Here is a 20,809-nt window from a genome sequence, read left to right as displayed (position 1 = left end):
AAATGTGTGTTGTTTCTTAGTGACATTTGAAAAATTTTTTTTCAACATTTTTTCAGTTGTCAATAGACCTTTATTTTTCTTTCTTTATTTATATGCAGTGCTGAGGATCGAACCCAGGGCCTCACATGTGCTAGGCAAGTGCTTTCCTACAACCCAGCCCTTCTTAGTGACATTTTTCACAAAGAATAATGTTAAAGACATTTTATATTTAAAAACTCAAACTACTATAGCTAAAACTTTAGAACTTCTTTTCTGAACATACTATGTGTTTTTTGTGGAGTTGAGTCATGCCTTTGGTTAAAGGTAAAACTGCTTTGACCTACACAAATGAATACTAGACTCTGTAGGTGTCACAGGGCTGGGGGTGTCACAAAAAAGCTATGACTGAAGACTGTAGTTTATACATCCATTTGGTCAGTGGTCCAATCTGTGGCTACCATTTATATAGGATTTATTAGAAAGAGTTGCTCTTCCTATATTCGTATCTTCTAGCTGTGTGCACACAATGATGACATCAGACATGTCTCTGTGGTATTTCAAGCACAGCTGTGTTGAACTCTCAGACTCAGGTACTTTCAAGACGCTCTTAAGTGGTAGCATAAATAATCAAGAAAGATCACATGGTGTGCTTGAAAGCATCCTCGAAAGAGTAAGTGGTCAGTGATGGGCTTGTGAGTTGGCCTTTGTATTTAATTGCAGAGAGGTGCATTTATCTGAGTGATGTCTTGGCATCTTGTCTGCCTGGTTCTTTGTTGTATCCGTGGCTTCCAGCAGCAACATAGTAGAGACCTAGCAAACATTGTTAAATTAATGAATCCACACAGGTGTCTTTAAGAGCAAGCAAAAACAACCAAATTAAAAAGAGTTGTCCTTGCCCACTGCTGAGATACATAGAACGCTTTAGCAAGAACTCTATGATAATTGAATTGGAACTAGAAACAGAATCTAGCTCCTTGTTATTCTTTCTTTCCTGACTGCCATCTTTATCATTGAATGCCAGGTTATAAGAGGCCCTATCCTCATCTATTCTGAAATTACCCTTTTAAGGTTCCTACTAATTTAGTTGGAATTTATTTAATGTCCGTGGCATATCCACCAGTAATATGCTCTGTCTATGCTTTTCTTTTTGTGTCATTAAAAGAAAAAAATTGCATTATACAATTATCTGTATTATTAGATTTTTATACAACAGAAATCCTTCATTTCTTTTATAGACTTCCTTAGTGCTTCATTTGGATTCTTTGCACATGGAAGCTTTTTAATACTGTTTTTATGGACTAACATCAAGAGTGCGTCATGAGCCATGGGAATGATAAGCATATTTCTAGGAGGATAAATATTTTTTTTTAACAACTGACATGCCTGTCTTTTTACATTTTTGACCAGTAACTGGTCAACAAATGGTTGCTTTTTTGATTTCTCTTTGTCTAGAGAAATTTTTACCAGCCATCTGTCCTTTCTATACCTTCTTTTTAAAATTAAAAAAATTTTTTTTGAATGTCAGGATTTTCAAACTTGATCTTTTTTTCTGTCTGTAGTCCATTAACCAATTAATTACTTTGTTATTCAATCTTCATTTCCTTTTCTTTATAAAAATAGAAGAAAACTGTTTTTTTGACTAGAAAGTAGACTTAGGAACCTACCTAGTGGGAAAATTAATTAATAATCTGGAAAATAAGCCCAGCGCATGACTGCTCCTGTGGAGTCCTCCCCTGTGTGATATAGAGGGTCCTCCTGAGCTAATGACATTGTTCCTCTGTCTTTTGAGCTCTTGGGTGAAGTGATTTGTCTTTCTTAGACTTAATTTGTGCACTTAAGAAATTGCAATAAGTAGAGAGATTCTTGTTTTCCTTCAAATAGGGTCTTTAGCACTAGAACTATATTCTTTACCTGTGTCAAGGAGTTCTGTCAGTGTTAGGAAATCAGAAGGATAATATAGAAGAGAAATTGATGTAATTAGACCTAACTTCTTGGGGTGGAGTACCAGGGATTAAACTCAGGGGCATCTGATCACTGAGCCACATCCCCAGCCCTATTTTGTATTTTATTTAGAGATAGGGTCTCACTGAGTCGCTTTTGCTGAGGCTGGCTTTGAACTCGTGGTCCTCCTGTCTCCATTTCCCCAGCCACTGGCATTACAAGTGTGCACCATTGCGCTGGGCAGACCTAACTTTTAGTGAAGTAATTGAGGTAGAGGAAAGAAGGTTAAAGGGACAGACTTTAGTAATTTATACTGTATTTTCTTTTATTTTTAGATGCTAAATAGCTTGTATCCTTGCAGTTCACCTTTACATCTATTATCTAAGTTAATTTCTTTCTTAAAATAGTCCTATAGGGTATGTAGATTCTGGGCTATTTGAGTTCCAGTCTTGGGTATTCAGATATGGAGATAGAGTACCCAGTAATGTATCACTTGTGTCATTAGATGACACATGGTGATAGAAAAGAGGGCTGGTTTTGACACTCCTTCTAGTGGGACGGGTAACTTTGGGTGAGACCCTTCATTTCTCCAAACCTCAGTTTCCTCAGGTGAAGTGATAACAGTTCATACCGTGGAGGGTGATGATAGGGCTTAAGCACCCAACCCATCATGAGTACTCAATGACACATGGCAGCCCTCTCTTTTCTTTTTCTTCACTTAGGGCATGAGGATGGTTTTCTCGATTTAGTTTACTGCTTATGAAGAGGAAAACCTAGTAGGAAAAAAAGCCAGTTTACTTCAGTGTGACTTTTGGAGAGATGTACTCCAGATACACTTAATTGTTCTTCTCCTCTTGCCCTTCATTTGGTTACCTGGTGATGTGCTGGAAGGTACCTGTCTGCTCTATCAGTAGCCAGCCCATGGTCCAGGAATATTACCTGTCCCATCACAGTGCAGAGGATGGAGTACTTGCCGGAGACCCTGTTCCAGAGCTTTGTATGAACTGTAAAGCTACATTTCACACTTGAATTTTTAAGTTTGCTTAGACTTTAAAGATTCAGTTTTGGAGACTGGAGTTGTAGCTCAGTGTTAGAGCACTTGCCTAGCATGTGTAAGGCACTGGATTCAATCCTAAGCATCACATAAAAAAATAAATAAACTAAAGGTATTGTGTCCATTTACAACTAAAAAGATTTTTTAAAAAGATTCAGTTTTGGAGGGGAGAAGGGACAAGCTAGATAGTGTCATTTCCTGAATTCTGAAATCTAGGGAGGAAAGATTTATTGGCATTTTGATAATGGGGCTTTGAATTTTATTCTTGATCATTGTGACAATAGGAGATAACAAAGTGGAAAATATTTACTTTGCTGAAAACTGAACTAATTCCATAGGAAAATGGGGAGGGTAGAGATAGATTCCTTAACGTGGTACACAGAATAAGAATCAAACTATTGACTTTTTTTCAAGTTTGGAAACATCAGGCCATTGCCACCCCACAACCCTCACCCCCAGGCCTAGGATTGGTGAAGGAGCTCCTATAAATCGCACGGGAGGTGAAAGCCCATGGAGTTGTCTGTGGGATTTATAGCTTTCTGGGAAAGCGCTGCTATTGGGAAGCCTTTCCATTCATTGCGGACCTCATTCACCCAGAATATTAGGTCATACAGAAGCTCACCAGCCCCTGTTGACCTTTACAGACAGAGATTGGTTGGGCTGCACCACAAGCAAAATGGATTTCAGAAAGCCAGGGCACCTGTTAACCTGCGGCCTTTGCATATGCTGACCTTAGACATTTGAGGCTCTGAATGAGAGAAAAAGAAGAGAGTTGTGAATTTTGCAAGTTCACTCTGGGTACTAAATTGTATGCGACAATTTGTGATGTTATTTGGCAAATGCTCCAGCACCTATTTTAGTTCATAGTGTCCTCCCTCCATGCAAATATAAATCCTTGAACTTCTCAAAAATAGTATGTGATTTGTTCCAAGTAGATGACCAAGACATTGATGCTTTAAGTTTCTGTCTTAGGTCCCATACTGAATTGGCCTCAGAAGTGGAAATGGAACCCAGGTTAATTCATAGCACCTTCAGCATTCAGAGTTGCAAACAAAAATGTCTTTCAAAAGAGTGAAGTTGTTATGTTTGAGAAATGTGGTCTGTGAACTTCCTAAACTCTCCTTTTTTTTTTTTTTCCTTGGATGGTGCTGTGGATCAAACTCAGGGCCTTGGTTCATGCTAGGCAAGTGCTCTATCACCTAGCTGCAGCCCCAGTCCCACTAAATTTAAAAATTTCCCTCTTGGAAGACTTTGGAATTCTCAAAAGATGGTCAGAACATCAGAAATTAGGGATTTGTATTAGAGAAGATTGTCTGTTATCGACTAATGTTGAACCAAACCAGGAGCACTGCTACACTTTAGGAGTTATTTCCTCTAGGAGGATTCCTGGACTCTGGGAGTGACCTAGGAAATCCTGCTGAGACAGGATGGCGGAGGGGGATGGGATTTCTGTGTCATAAAACCCTGGCCATTGTTTGTTATTACATCTCCCTTAGCATCTTCCTGTGGATGGAGGGTGTGCATCCTTAAAACTTGGCCACATGACTTCATTCTAATAAGCAGCTTCAAGAAAGGTCAGCTCTTGAGGATTTTGCACGTTTTTGAGTACATTCGTTTCTCATGCAAATGCCCTCTTCTTCTTCTTCCATATTGCTGCTTTTTTCATAGCGTGGAGACATAATTTTTCATCTTCTAGGTCAAAGATCAGAATGGCAACAATGTTAATGCCTTAACAGGAGTGGACAAAGAAAAATGTTTAACCAGTGTGAAGATCTCTTTGAATCTACCATTTACACAATCTGAGAGGGACTCTGGGGCAGTGCTGTGCCCATAAACTGCGTCTCCAAAATAAAAGTCCTGATTTGTAGAATTTGCTGATTTCCATATGTAAATAATCTCACCATAGTTGAAACCACACTACCAACATAATCATTGAACTTCTAGTTGAGAAGGAGCATGCATAGTTGGCTCTTACGAGTTGTACAGTCTGGCTCCTGTATACTGCTGGCTGGGCCTTGCTCTGTTTGCATAATTAGATGGAAGGTGCACATGTTGGCATGTATATGAACCTGGCAGTGAACATTTCTTCTGGGTTCTTTGCCCAGAAATGCCACCACAGATCAGACGATGTGTTAATTTGCCGCATGTGTAGCTGCCTCTTCTGATGCTTGCCATCTTTGCTCTTGAAACCCTCTTAATTTTGGTGTTCTGCCATCCTTAGACTACTACTTCTACTACTACTACTGTTTTGCATACTCTGCCTGAGAGATTAAATCTATTTTAATTGATGTAAATTCTACAGATTTCCATCATAGACCCTTCTCCAAGCTTTTAGAAATTTAGCTGCCCATTGTCCTGTTTCATGGACATGTCCCCAAAGATACCTGAAGTTGTACATTTCTAAACTAGAATTTAATATCTCTGCAGCACAAAAATTTAACTTCCTTTTCCCAATTTAGTTTCACGTGGGTTGTGTTAGTCAGCTTTTCATCACTATGACCAAAATACCTGACAGGAACAACTTAGAGAAGGAAAATTTATTTGGGCTCAGAGGTTTCTGAGGCTCAGTCCATGATTGGCCAGCTCCATTGCTCTGGACCTGAGAGGAGACACAATATTATGGCAGAAGGGTACGTGGTAGAGGGAAGTTGCTCAGTTTATGATAGCCTGGGGTCGGGGGAGAAAGAGCAGGAAAGCCAGAGGCCAGGGACAAAATATAATCCCCAGAGACTCGCCTCCAATGACCTACTTTCTCCAGCCACGCCCCACCTACCCACAGTTATTCAAATTATTAATCCATTAAGTGGATTAATCCACTGATCAGGCTGTAGCTCTCATAATCTAATCATCTCACCCTGAATATTCTTGCATTGTCCAACAGAAGGTTTTGGAGAGACACCTCATCTCTAAACCATAGCATAGGATAATACCCATATGTTTCCAGTCACCCACACTGGAAATAAGGTAGAGATCCATAATTCTTTCTTTTCCTTTATCTTTTACCTCTATATCCTATAATTAATCACCAAGTCTTGACATTTTTCTTTCTGATTATTTCTGATTGTTTCTTAAATTATTTCTTTTTTAAATATTTATTTTTTAGTTGTAGTTGGACACAATACCCTTATTTTACTTATTTATTTTTATGTGATGCTCAGGATCAAACCCAGGGCCTTGCCTGTGTTAGGCAAGCGGTCTACTGCTGAGCCACAACCCCAGCCCCTAAATTATTTCTTATTATCCCTACAATGAGCTTCTCCTATTTTTCTTGTGCAGTTGCTCATCTGGAGTATCAACAACTCCTTTACTGTTTCCTAACCTTAAGCTGTCCCCATTAAATCTATCCTTTACGCTGATTCTTCTGACCATGCTTAAAACCTCGTCACTGTTTTCCCATGACCTAGAGGCTGTGGAGTCTCAGCTCCTTAGCTTACAGCCTGAGTCCACCAAAATCACTGACGCGCTAGCTATGCCCTTTGTCATATTGCTCCTGTAATCATGTCTTTCCCTTCACACTTCTTTCTTCTTAATGGCTTTGTTTATGAGGGGCTCTCTGTCTGCTTTGCCCAGGCCAACATTGTTAGTTCCCATTGATCAGGTAAGACACTGTGTGGGCATCACCTACTCGGACTTTTTCTGAAACCTCCACACTGGGTCCCTCTTGGTGCTTCCATGGTTTCCTGCCTCTCTCTCTCCACCACTTTACTCCCACATTGTATTATGTTGGGGTTCAGAAAACCATACCCCAAGTATAGCATTTTGGCATGCTGGGTATTTAGAAATGAAGGAAAGGGGCTGAGAAGCCTTATCTTCCTGCCTTTCTCCTGCCTTTCTTCTCCTGTGCCCCTTTATCCTCCCAGGAAGACCACAGAAACCAGAACCCCTCTCCCAAAGAGCTAACCATAAAACCTAGAAATATTACTCCAGACTTCTCCACCTTTCTGTTTAAGAGTTGGTAATAAAGAAATTCTTGTACCTATGTTGTCTGATAGGTCATGAGACCCTCATTCCAAAAAGGGTCCTGCCCTATACCAGGAAGGAAGGAATGCTACACAGAGAAACCAGGAAGAAACCGAACAGGCAGGTCTTTCTGGGCTTCGCCCTAGAGAGAGAGATGTTACTTAGGTCACAGCCTTTCTACATGGCTACCATTCTTCATTCAGCCTAAGCGTAAAGAAAAGCAGTTTTCCAGGGTCTTTGGGTCTTCATTTCTGAAGGCTCCTGTGTCATAAAACTCTTTTAAAAACATTATCTACTTTTTAATGGAGGAACTTTGATGGGGCAAAGGGTAGGGAGTTGTGGGGAGGGGGCATGGGGTCAGGAAAGATAGTGGAATGAGATGGACATCATTACCCTAGAGAAATGTTAAATTGTGCTGCAGTTGTGTACAATGAACCAAAATGCATTCTGCTATCATATATTCCTAATTAAAATTTAAAAATATTCTCTACTTTTTACAAGATTTTTAAAATTTTTTATTTTTAGTTGTAGATGGACCAAATACCTACCTACCTTTCTCTCTCTCTCTCTCTCTCTCTCTCTCTCTCTCTCTCTCTCTCTCTCTCTCTCTCTTTCTTTCATTTTTATGTGGTGCTGAGGATGGAACCCAGTGCCTCACAGGCACAAGGCTAGAACTCAGTTGCTGAGCTACCACCCAGTCCTGTCATATAAAACTTTGATTAAATAAATTAGTTACACTTTTCTTTTATTAACCTATATTTAGTTGTAGGAGTGTCGGCCATGCCCCTTATGATGGGTGAGGACAGGTTCTAGTGGTCTCTGAGTTTGTTTCCTCTGTTAAAGTGAACACTGTAGTATCATAGCTACACTCTATCTTTATGTCTTTAGTGCCTTGTACAGTACTTAGCACATAGTATGTCTAGTTCAGGTATGGCTGAATAAGTAGATGGATAGACGAAAGGGACACCTATTCTGTATCTTCCATTTGCAACTATCATGGTGTTGCCAGATTTACCAAATAAAGATATAGAAAGCACAAATAGTATGGAGGCTCTTCAAAAAACTGAAAATAGAATAATGCTGAGATCAGGCATTCCCACTACTGGATATATAGCCAAAGGACACCAAATCATTATATCTAGGAAATACCTGAACTTCCCTGTTTAATAGCCAAGATATGAAATCAACCAAACTGACCACTTATAGGTAAATGGATTTTTATAAATATGGTATATATGCACAAAGTAATATTATTTAAAGGAAAATTTAAAGGAAAAAATCCTGTTATTTATGGCAACATGGATGGAATGGGACGATATAATATTAAATGAAATAAATCAGGCATGGAAAAACAAACACCACATGTTCTCACTCATTTGTACAAGTTAAAAAAGTTGGTCACTTAGAAGTAGAGAGTAGGATAGAGGTTCCTAAGAGGATTGGAAGGGGTAGGGAAAGAGAGCAGTGAGAAGCTGGATAATGTGAATGAAAACACAGTAGGGGGATTGAAGTAGGTTTAATGTTATGTAGCACAATAGGGCAACTATAGACAATAACATTTAGTTATACATTTCAAAGTAACTAGATAAAAGCTTTGTTTCCAACACATAGAAGTGGTAATATTTGAGGAGAAGAAAATGTTAATTATTCTGATTTGTTCATTACAAATTGTATACATGTGTCAAATTATAATACCGTACCCCATAAATAAATGTGTGTATGTAAAGTGTGCAATGCAGACACACACATGACACAAATATGACACACATTTGTATTTGAAATTCAGGTAAATTACAAATGGTCTTTTAGTATTATGAGTAGGTCCCAAATACTGCATGGTAAAAAAATGTAAAAAAATGTTTTTTTTAAGTATTTTTAATTTATCTGAAATTTAAATTTTACTCAACATTCTTTAATTCACCTGACAAACCTAATTCAGCAAAAAAGTGAATCAGTGCTCAAAGTAGACAGCTTTGAAGCTTGTGCTGAACTTGACATTACTGGCTGGAATTTTTCACAAACTTTGTCTTAAATCTCTGAAACCCAATATGTAAATAGCTGCATACTCAGATGCACTGGCCTTCCCAAAACGCTCTGCTGTGTCATGGCATACATGATTTCTACTAGAGAATGAACTTTTTTTCTTTTTTTTTTTTTGCTTGTCAAGGAGATTTAATCTATGTGTTTGTTTAATGTGGAGAAATGAGCAGAGCTCATCTGTGAGTCAGCTGGTGGATTCCCTATACTATGCTGGTCTGCTGTTGTTGCTGGATAGTGGTTGTAGAGCAGTTGAAAGAGAGTGTAAAATTTACCCTTGGTGTTTGGGATGAATGTAGGAAGTACAATGTGTCCCTTCTTTAAAACCTATAAAACCTTGCTTCTCAGGCCGAGATACTTGGGAACATGTGTACTGGGACTGAGCGGGGCTTGGAGAAGGACTCCATACTGTCTCCAGTATAAATGAGGCTGTTTACTTAGCACGTTCCCTATTAAAATATCTGATGATTCAAGTATTATTTTGATTGGAGAATATTTTCCCCTTGAATTAGAACCCTAATCATTAATAGTTTTTAGAGTGTGAAAGAGTATATTGCTCCATGACTGGAATCAGAATTGAAATGTGGCGTATTTCATCTCTTACACTCTTTCTTCTTTCTTCATTATGCCAACATTGATAATTATAGAAATTCCACAGCTAGGGACATTTAGGCAGAACTGTAGCTGTTTATTCCTTAGGAGTTAGACATGACTTCTTAGAAAAAGCTGAATTCTAATGACAGAAAGATTGACCAAGAAAACCGTCATGAAGCATTTTTGTGGCCTTGGTATCATGATCTTGTCAGTAAAGCGATGGTCTCTGATTAAATCCAGATTGAGCTGTTTCCTGTTAGCGTGCTAACCCACAGGGCAGGCTCAGCCCTCCATGTCTCGCTTTCTAAGTCTAAGTTATTAAAAACTTGTCTGCCAAGGGTTCCGCCCCTTTTCTTTTAAACTCCAATTCAGAGTTATTAAGAGAATACAAACAAAAACAGGTCCTGAAGTCTCTTAAAAGGATCATAGACCTATTGAATATTTTGCTGCAAAAACGGAACTTTAACATTTTAGTTTCTCCAGTCTGGCTATAGAACATAGGGTGTGTGTGTGTGTGTGTGTGTGTGTGTGTGAGAGAGAGAGAGAGAGAGAGAGAGAGAGAGAGAGAGAGAGAGAGAGTTATTTCTGTATAGTTTCATTTCAGAATAATTCTAGTAGTAAGCAGATAATTTTAAGTTATTGTTTTATAAAAATATACTCTAAGTGCTGGTAAATTAAAAGTCATCTTGGAAAACCTGGTCTTATAGCAAGTAGACATTAGGGTACCAAGCAAATCTATAGAAAATGACATTAAGCAAATGCTCTGATACCTTAACATGCATTGTTAGTTTTTTGTGAAAATGATTTTAGGCACCAGAGCAATTCTGTATATTACTTTATGGTATTGTCATTGATGCTCATTCATTATACTCAGATAATGATTTTTAAAATATAAATATTAAAAGTGTTTTCTTTTGGGTCAAATGTGGCTCTTCCTAATGTACAGATACAAATACTGAGGAACAAAAATCACTAAAGGGAACAAGGGGAATCAGGATTGCATATTGTAAAAAATTTTTTTCCAGAGTTAAAAAAGGGCTGAAAGGAAGAGACTGGGTTAATGAGAAACATAATTCCATTCCCAAGGGAGAGCCTTGGCTTCCCACCAAATCCGCTTTCTGGCAGGAAAAGGGACCCACTTCATCAGGTCCTTTGACAGGCATTTTTCTCTGTGTTTGAGTTTTTGGCCACATCCATTCTTAGTGAAAAATTAGTTCTTTCAAATAGTCATTACTTTCAATAAGAAATATTTAGTCTTAAAGAAGAGTTGCATTTTAAGTAAAATAAGAATCATCAAATTACAGAATTTTTTGGTGAAGGAACTCTGCTGTTGTCACAAGGTAAGCTAAAGATAAAAAATAAAGACATTATAAAATATAATTTTTTTCTTTTTTTAAATTGAGAAGTGGTAAATATGAATTAGGTTTTAAAGGCATCATTTTCTAAAGTATGTTCATCTCAAAGTTCTGCAAGATGCTCTGAGAATAAAGGGAAATCCATTTGGAAACATCATCTACCAGTCCCTCTCTTGAGTTTAATAACACATGTCGACATAATAAAGACTTTAAGAAATTCTGCAGTAAAGACATGTCTTTGACTTGATTGAACTCTATCATCTCCAAACTTGACCGCAAGACCTTCTTTTTTGGGAACTAGAGTTTTACAGCACACACTTAAAGCAACACTGCACCAAATAATTAAAAATTTAATTAGAGTTTGAAACCGTATATCTTTTTCACTTATTGCTTCTGGTTTAAGTTAACTGGAGCTTCTGGGGAACAGATGGACACTACTAGGATTCTTCTAAAACTAGTATAGAGTGATAAAGAACAGTTATTAGTCCTTGATTTAAGTCAGCAGTCCAGGAAGTCTAAAGAAACATTTGGTATTGTCCTGAACCAGATCCCTCTTAGAAAACTTTAAAAAATTAAGTGAAAAAATAAAGCCATCCACCTCATAAGCTAGAGTTTTGGTATTAATGCCTAGTTAGACATGATGACATTAAGCTATTCTAACCCCCTCTGAAAGCAGTTGCCACCAGTTAGATCTTTCTGGAAGCTAACCCTTGGTTTACTTCCTTCCAGGAGTTTAACTTCTGGCAGGTCAGGTAAAGAAAAAGAAAACATGTTCCTTTCTTATCAGAGGTACCATCGTTAGGCATTCATTTCTCTTTTTGCCCTTTCTCTTTAATTTTTACTTGTCTGATTATTGCAATTTAGGAAAATCTGCTACAAAGCAATTCAACTTATGATTCAGATAAGCTTGCCATTGTTCACATCACTTAGGATAATTATTTGCTTTAGAAAAAGATTCACTACTGAACTCCTCTTGATAAGGCAGAATCCTTAGTGCCTATGAAGGACAAATTAAACTGTAAATTGTGTGTCTATGTAATTTGCTAGATTTATTGTAGAATGCAAAGTGAACCTACATTTATTTCAATTTAATTAGCTTCCTTTATATGCAGTTTTTAAGCTTTCATATTTTATCATCAAATAACATATAATGGTTTATGTGTACCAATCTTTTTTATAGATTCATTCCTACATGATAGCTACTTCTCATAGGTAAATGTTTTCAAAAGTTTTCAGAGGGCAAGGCCTATGCATCCCCCTAAACTTTCCATCACCACTGCTTCCCCAAGATGAGCCACGACTTGGCCGACCCTTACTAATTGCCAGTGATATTGAATCAGAGCATATGTATGTTGCCTTCTGTGGACTGAAGAACGTGAGATCATGGTCAGATCTCCATAGATTTCCATGAAAACCTACTCCTACCGTGGCTGATTATTTTTTAAAGCTATCAACATGATGTCAACTGGCTCACACAAATTCTAAAAATTTAACAATCAGCTCTTCAGAACCATTTGTGAGTTGACTCTGGCACACCACTGTAGGAGCTGTCTTTAAGAATGAGTTTGAAAACTCACCTTGGATCAATATAAAAGGGAATGATTGATAGCATTTGTTAAACTCAATCCTAGGATCATAGAAAGCATCTTTGATAAAATATACCAGAACCTAGTTCTTGATAGGGGAGAAAGTAAAAGCAAACAACCACTATGATGTAATTACTTGTACATCTACAGAAGAAGGGATCCCACACACACTCACCCTCCACCCTCATCATTACCTGTCCCTGCCCCCATACCACTACCCGAGAGAGTGTCATCTTATGTGATGTCTGGAAGTTAAAGAAGAACAAGGAGAAAGGACAAACTGTGGCTTTAACCGTTTCAATGTTTTTGGTTTTACCTTAGGGAGTCATTTCACCTGATGGTAATTTATTTATACAGGTTGAAGGGGACCAGCTGCCTCCAGGACACACAGTCAGTCAGTATGAGACTTGTAAGATCAGGACCATTAAAGCTGGCACCTTGGAGAAGCTTGTGGAGAACCTGCTGACAGCTTTTGGGGACAATGACTTTACCTATATCAGCATCTTCCTGTCAACGTACAGAGGCTTTGCCTCCACGAAAGAAGTGTTGGAACTGCTACTGGACAGGTGAGGACCCATGGGGTGTGGGAGCTGCTGGAGGAATAGGAGCTGCTGGAAGTGTAGGGCTGCAGCAGAGAGGGGGCTGTGAAGAAGGGTCCATTGTAAGGGATGACCTTTGGAGCAAATGGCATGATGATGACTAGGTGCCATTTACATGATCTATTTTCCATAAATCTAGGTTCAGTTGTTTATAGAATCCAGTTACCATTCACCATCCTCAATTTCTAATTTGACAGAAATTAGTTTTTAGTTTTTGTATAATTCTAATAAATAATCAATTGGCCATGAATCTTATTGCTTTGAGGAATAAATGTGCTTAAATGTATAAAGTATGAAGCTCAGTCTGAGACCCACAGGAAGCAGCTGGTGAGTAGTGGCTGTGAGAATGATGATAATAACTCTTCATAGTCACCGTGTATTAGCTGCTTCCTGGGTGTGCGCATAAATATCCTCCACCCGTGCTGTTAAGACACACGTGTGATACAGCCGTGTATGTTGTAACTGACACATGGATAATCTTGATATTCTCCCCATTTTTGTTTTAATTATAACTAAATTTAGTAATTAAATAAAAGCATTAAATTGACTTGATACTGGGAGGAAGAAAACTATCAGCCAAACAATTGTTATAGAATCACGAGAATCCTCATTCAGATCTTTATATTCTGGGGTTTCCTGCCCAGGAAGGAAATGAGATAGGGTGTTTTTGTTGGGGCTTGTTGAATATTGATATTTGTTAACTAGAATTTTTATTTTAAAATTAACTTGTATTACTATTGAAGATGTTAAAAATTCTTATACTATAGAAGGTTATAAAAAGAAATATTAAAATGTTCTCATATTTCTTCTTTTATCCCAAATAACATTGGTTAGGTTTTTAAAAAAAATTTGCATTAGTAGAAAGAAGAATATTAGAACATAATCTAACTAGGCAGATAATGTACATTAACAGTTTAAAAATAGAAGTAATCCATGTATATGATGAAAAGTTCAAACAATTCAGAAAAAACAATAAAAATAAAAGGTAAAAAATTTTCTTTAAGTTTCCTAGTTTCATCTCTCCATAGTAATCACTGTAAACCATTTCTTTTGCATTCTTTGAAGGTTTTTCTGGTTATATATATATATATATATATATATATATATATATTCACTCTCATATACAGTATACTTATATATGATACAGATAGAATCATAGCTGTTCACCCTAAATAATGGACATGCACACAGGAACCAGAGTGTTTAGTCTTGACTTGTGGACCCCCAGCCTTTAATTGATGATTCAAAAAATCTTTTCTTTGTTCTCCTCTTACAGTTTATGGACTTTTTTTTTAATTTTTAAAGACTAACTGGGTGACAGTTGTTAAAGAACAGAATCAAGATGAATTCAGAGTGCATTTAATTCAAGCTATCATTTAAGGAATAATGAACTGGACAATTAAGATTTATTTTGTATTATTTGAATGGGCCAAAACTTGGCTTTGAATTTAATCTCATAGTTAAATCCTTTATTTGCTTCTGAAGCGGGTAAAATCAACAATTACCTATGTCTGGAATACCCAGCACTCTGCAAGACACCATGTGGAGGGAACTCAGAAATATAAGACATGGTTTTTGCCCTGAGGTAGTTCAGATGTGGACTTACTGTGAAGCTGTGGGTATTTAACTTTTAGGGCCCCTCATTTGTAGTACCCTCTGAATAATTTTCTGTTCTTAATTTTATATTCTTTTTCTTTAAAAGAATCCTTCAAATTATATATGCTAATCCCATTAAAATCTGGATCCACCCTTCCTCAGTACCAAATATTTTACTGTGAGAGATAAGGCTCGCACTCATAGAACAAGTAGTTAACCACTGACCATGGTGTAAAAAAAGCCGTAACATGTTCTACAGATGAAACAAGGTATCGAAATTCAGAGAAATAAATTACATTTATTTTGCTTTCTCTGCAGAAATTTAGATTTGTCCATATATGTCCAAACCTCAACATGAATATTTCTTCCTCACTCCATTTTCCACTCATGCTTAGATCTTGTGTCCAAGCTTCAGTCTTGATTGAATTGATCTAAAATGCATTCTATGAAACACTGTTCCTAAACTTCTTGTGGGACTTTTAATGTCTATAATCAGGAGTAAGTAATTATATTATACAATCTTGCCTATTCTGAAAATAAGCATTTGAAATATTATTTCATGTCAATAGATTGTGGTAGACTTATTTGTGGGTCTTTGACACAATTTTTAAAAGTTCTTTCTTTTGGTTTCCTAATAGTACATTGCTTGCCTTCTGTGAAATTAATACTGAGAAGTTATGACAGCATGTGCTAATCCTGTAATAATCAGTCAACAGTAGATTGAGGACAGGAACTGCAGGATTCATTTCCCACCAGAGAACAGCTTATTTGAAGTCAAACTTTAATTTCCCTTAAGACTTCCAATAGTTGCTTTTTTGTATGGAACTGTTTGCTTTCTGGGGTTTCTTTTTTTTATCTTTTTATAGTTTTTCATTCGGCTAATATGAGCCTTTGTGATTGACCAATAGGCAGTGGTTTGAAGTCATGTAGGGCTAATTCTGTATGTTTACTTTGTCCCTTCCTTGGGGTGCTCAGCATTTCACAAGGGTCCTCTCTGCTGTGCTTCTCACCATGGCTCAGAGTTAATTCTAGGTCACATTGACTTCCTTTTAGCCCAAGAGAAAGTTATTGAATCATAGGTTAGCTGTTTGTATTGGGGCTTGGAGAGTTTATTTTCTCTAACTTCAAACATAAACTCCATTATTCTGTTCTTCCCACTGTGCCATTTAAAAAAGTGAAGGAAGGAGTTAGACACCACTGAAAACACGCAGCCTCAAATGTAGGCAGAATCCTACTTCAGCTAGTGATCCTCACTAAGAACCAAGAAGCATCTATGTGGACATCTAGACCTTTCTTCAGGTGGCTGTCTCAATAGCTAATTAAAGTTACCTATTTCTCTAACAGTCTCTCTCTGATACTAAAGTCAGTAGAAGGCCATCAGTCAGAGTAGGGTGGACCAGGTCTCCAGCTACCTTGTCCAAGCTACTTACAGCACTCAGGCTGCAGTGTAGAAAGAACCCAAGTAACAGTCTGAATTACCCCTTTCAAGCAAATTCTCCCCATGGTAGACTCTTGGGACTGTTGAAGGTGGGAGCCAGCTGTAAACCTATGCTTTAATACTGTAATCTAAGGTGAATTTGCTCATCTGTGTCCCAGAAGAGCTAATTCAGTAGGTCTTTGAACAGGCTCTCCTGCCTAGTTTGCTTGTCGTGCTTTCACAGGTTTATCTTATGTAGTTCACTCATTACAGGCTCCTGTTTACTGATGACAAGTGGTGGCCCAGGAACATTCAATCACTAAGTGGCAGAGCTGGAATGAAAACTTGCCCTTTTATGACTCAGAAGCTCTGTCCAAGTGTACCATCTCACCCCCATGGTTTGTGAAGGCCATTTTGAATGACTTGGGAACTCCTCGTAGTTATCTTTATCTTTGTTGCTACTTCCTCGATGGTAGCTGTACAAGATATATTGGGTATTTGGTGGTGGATGAGTCTCCATACTCCCTGTCCTCTTTATACCAAGTGTCTGATCAGAGAGAGGGACATGAAAAAAGACAGCATGCAGATAAATGTAATTAAAATTGATATAGCCATTGGGATATGAGAGCTGGGTTCTACAACAGATGACTGGAGAGGACATTTTGAAGAGTTTTACCAAACTAAACTGCATGCTGGCCTGTGATATTAGGTGGTTATATAGACCATGGCCACACAGGTCACGGGTTTCTGTGTTTCTGGAGTGATTCTGAAGTGTTTCTTGTATTAACGGGGCTCAGGCTAAAGACCTGATCTCCATGAGCACTCCCTCAGGTGGCTGAACTTGAGAGGTGGGAAAGAGCCCACAAGGAAGCCTGGGTGGCTTTTTGCAAATATGGAGTAGTAACCTTAAATGCCATCGGCGTAGTAATGCTTCCATATGCAAGGGACCACATACCCGCAAGAACACAGCTGCCCTTGCTAGTGAAGCCAGTTCTTCCATAGCATAGAGAGAAGTTGATAAAATATAAAGCTTGGAACAATTTTTTTTACTTCCCAGGATTTTGTTATAAGTGCTAAATATGCTTCTCTTCAGATTTCTAGGATACTTTGTAGGGAAAGCAAGTTTCCTGCCTCTTTGTCGTGAGATTCATGTGTTAGGAATAGAGTGTAATGGTTAAGAGTGGGCAAAGGAGTGAGTAAACGAATTTGACTTTGTTTTCAGTCTGCAGTAGTTTGGATCACAAGGGTTCCTCAAAGATCTCATTAGTAAAGGTTTGCTCCCTGGTGTGATGCTTTAGGAAGGTGGAACCTTTAACAGGTGGGGCCTACTGGAAGGTCTTTAGGTCATTTTGGGCATTCCATCAAAGAATATAGTGGGCCCCAGTTCCCCACCCTTCCCTCTTTTGCTCCTGGGCCACGAGGTGAGCAGTTTCACTGAGCCCTGCATGCCTTCTATGACGCATGCCTCAATACAGGCCCAAAAGCAGTGGGGCCAACCAGTCATAGACTGGAATCTCCAAAACTGTAAGCCAAAACAAACCTTTTCTCTTTACAAACTGAGTATCTTATGTATTTGTTATAGTGGTGGAAAGCTGACTGGCACTTGCTGTGCAGCATTAACCAAGTTAATTCATCTTATTAGCGTCAGTTTCCTTATGTATAAAATGAGAATATAAAATAGCACCTAATTTAGAGGATTATTGTCAGGTTTAATCTTGAGAATAGAAGTGAAATTCTTACTGAAGGGCTGGAAAATATTAAATGCTTAAGAGATTACCCCTACCTGGTTTTCTTTCTTCATGGTGTTTATCATTGTTTGACATCATCTTGTCTATCTTGCTTGTTTCTTGACTGTCTCTCCTACTCGGAGACCATGTCTGTCTTCTTCACTTGTGTCCTCTGAGGGGAATGGTACCTGCAATAGGTGCTTGGCAATTATTTGTCTCAAATAAATAATGCCTGCTGTGCATTCCTGTTATGAGCAGGTGCTTCAGAAGGTACAGCAGTAGACATTACCCAACCTCTGCCTGCATTTAATGGGAGAGACAAATACAAAACAGTCTGTAGCCTGTGCTGTCACTGTCAAAGCTGTGAGGACTGCATGTGCATTTGTATTAAAAGCTTTTCTTCCCCTAAGGAGCTATGAGGCAGTAGTAGTGAGCTCTCCGTAAAAAGCATGTAATACAAATCCATTCTGCTCTCAAATGCTTTCTTAGAATCAGAAACAGGGTAAGCATTTTTGAGATGCATACAATATGTTCCAAATTACTTTTTGTTAAACCCACTTAAAAATAATTAAGTTTTTTAGTTAGTACTGGAATTAGAGTATGTACTTGCCAAATATTCCTAGATTCATGCTGGCATGCTGTGAGGATATTCTCTTACTTTCTTTTCTTTTAGAAGGAGGGAAGATTTCTAATATCTTCCTCTGCTCTTCCAGGTCCAGGGAAAGGGAGTTATCAGTAGAAACTGAACCCATTTGGAGGATCTCACAACATGCTATTTTGGTGACATTAAGTCACCTCTGAGTGCTGGTCTCCTATGTATTAACACTCATTGAAATGTGATTTTTCTATCCTTTGCTTCTTCTAAGAGTTGTTTACTAATGTTTTACTTGCATTGTTTAAATAGGAAAGTTTTTCAAAGCAGTGCTGTACCATTTTCCATTCATTTTAGTAACTCCCCTCCCTAACTCCCTGCAGGGCCAAATGGAACAAGAAGAGTGGGTTACCATGAGTCTTTTGTCCTACATTGCATGAAAAAAATTGAGATTTATTGGTCAGTTGGCTCCAGGATGCTCATTCCATTTATTTAGCAGGAAAACTTTCAGGATATCTTCACATTGCTTTGTTTCCTTTCAGCTTAAAATGCATGCGGACATCCTGGATATCCTGACTAGGGTGAGAATTTCTTACTAAATGAAGGCCATTTCTTAAGATTTTTGTTATAGTGAATGAGTTCAAATAGATTTTCTCCAAGTCTGGGTGATATTGACCCCCTTGGCCTTGGATATGTCATGTGATTAAAAAAAAAAAAACAGATTGTCAAACGATAAGCTGGATTCAGACGTGATGTGAGGAAGATGAAGCTCCAGGCTGCTCTGTGAGAGGAGGAGAGTTTTCACAAGGACTGTGAGAAACTCAGGGACTTGAAATGCTTATAAAATAGAAAAGAGCCTTGTAAACTCCTATAGAGCATGAAAAGTCTCATACTCTTTCTGGTTTATGCCTTATCAGATGGAGGAGGACTGTTTAGCTCAGAAACTCTTAGAAGGTAAAACATTTATAGTAATTGATGCATATTTCTATGGCAGGCAGAATAATCACATCCACCCTCAAGATGTTCACACCCTAATGTTATGAATGTGTTCAGTTATATGGCTAAGGGAGTTAAGGTTGCAGATGAAATTAGAGTGAATCCATTGACTTAAAATGAGGTGATTATCTTATATTATCTAGATAATCACAGTACAATCACAAGGTCCTTAAATTTGGAAGATCGAGGCAGAAGAGAGGGAATGAGCTGTGAGGATGGAAACTGGATTAGATGCCACTGTTCGGACTTTGAAGATGGAGTGAGGGGGCCATGAGCCAAGGAACACAGGCAGCTTCAAAAAGCTAGAAAGGGTAATAAACACATTATTTCTAGAGTTTCTAGAAAGGAGCGCAGCCACGCTGTCAACTTAATTTCAGCTCACTGAGACCTGTGTTGGACTTCTGACCTATGTGCCTATAAAATCCACTAAGATTTTGGTAATTTGTTATAGCAGCAACAGATAAGGAACAAGGAATTCTTGTCAGGGAGATGGGCTCATGGGCTCAAAGATGACAAAGATCAGTGCTTTCCCTCACCCTTGTTGTTCAGGCCCTCATGCCTGTACACCTGTGGCCCACATGCTCAGCTGCAGGAACCGTCGCTGGAAACAAAAGGCCCAGCTTTGGTGCAACAAGCATTGTTACTGTTTTCTCCCTGTAACTTTGCCAGTTGCTCTAGGTTAACCAGAAAACTTTAACCTGGTATTGTTTTAGAATTACATCCAACCATAATCACATGAGGGAAATGGAAATAAGTTCCGTTCCCTGCTGGGTTGGTTGTCTTTGGTGACTCTTTATTTTTCCCAAGTGGACCCCACTCGCAGTCAGCAGCACCATGGGATTTCTGTATGGGAACATGCGGTGCCTGCAGAGCCTGAGCTTCCTGAGGGCGGTGCCTGTTTAGTTACAGTAGATGTTGAAGGGATGATGCCAAAAGTGTCACCCAGACCATACCCAGGCTGTCTTTTCCTGAAATGGGATTTGTAAGACCTAAGAGATAAAAGTGTTTCCACGAAGTGGCACTTGCTTGTTTTTTCACTTTTTAAAGGGAAGTAGGACATGCAATTATCTTTTCTTTGAGAGGACTACTGAATTGCCCAGCAGGTTTTTAAAAAGTATGCGTATGCTTGGAAACTACAAAGTATGTGTATAGTCTGAGTGGTAACTGAAAAGTTTTGAATTCAGCTTTGATAATCTAAAGCAGTGGTTTTGATAGAATGAATTGATTTTAATTCCCTTTAAGAGTCTGCTAAAGCTGGGCATGATAGTGCATGCCTGTAATCCCAGCAACCTGGGAGGCTGAGGCAAGAGAATTGCAAGTTCAAGGCCAGCCTCAACAATTTAGTGAGGCTGTAAGCAACCTAGCAAGACCCTTTC

The 20,809-nt window shown here is 38.4% G+C and overlaps 1 protein-coding gene across 2 annotated transcripts in view; it reads left to right on the top strand.

Annotated features, from left to right (window-relative positions):
* Positions 1-20,809, top strand: part of Rgl1 (ral guanine nucleotide dissociation stimulator like 1) — a 145,761-nt gene that overhangs the window by 62,222 nt on the left and 62,730 nt on the right. For both annotated transcript variants that reach the window (XM_026392845.2, XM_026392846.2), the window contains exon 3: positions 12,864-13,072. In XM_026392845.2, coding sequence (XP_026248630.2) covers positions 12,864-13,072 — 209 coding nt within the window. The remainder of the gene's footprint in view (positions 1-12,863; positions 13,073-20,809) is intronic.

Source organism: Urocitellus parryii, chromosome 9 (assembly GCF_045843805.1).
Source record: "Urocitellus parryii isolate mUroPar1 chromosome 9, mUroPar1.hap1, whole genome shotgun sequence".
In the NCBI taxonomy this organism is placed as follows: Eukaryota; Metazoa; Chordata; class Mammalia; order Rodentia; family Sciuridae; genus Urocitellus; species Urocitellus parryii.
Note: the sequence above shows the minus strand (reverse complement) of the source record. Positions and strands in the feature narration are given on the sequence as shown.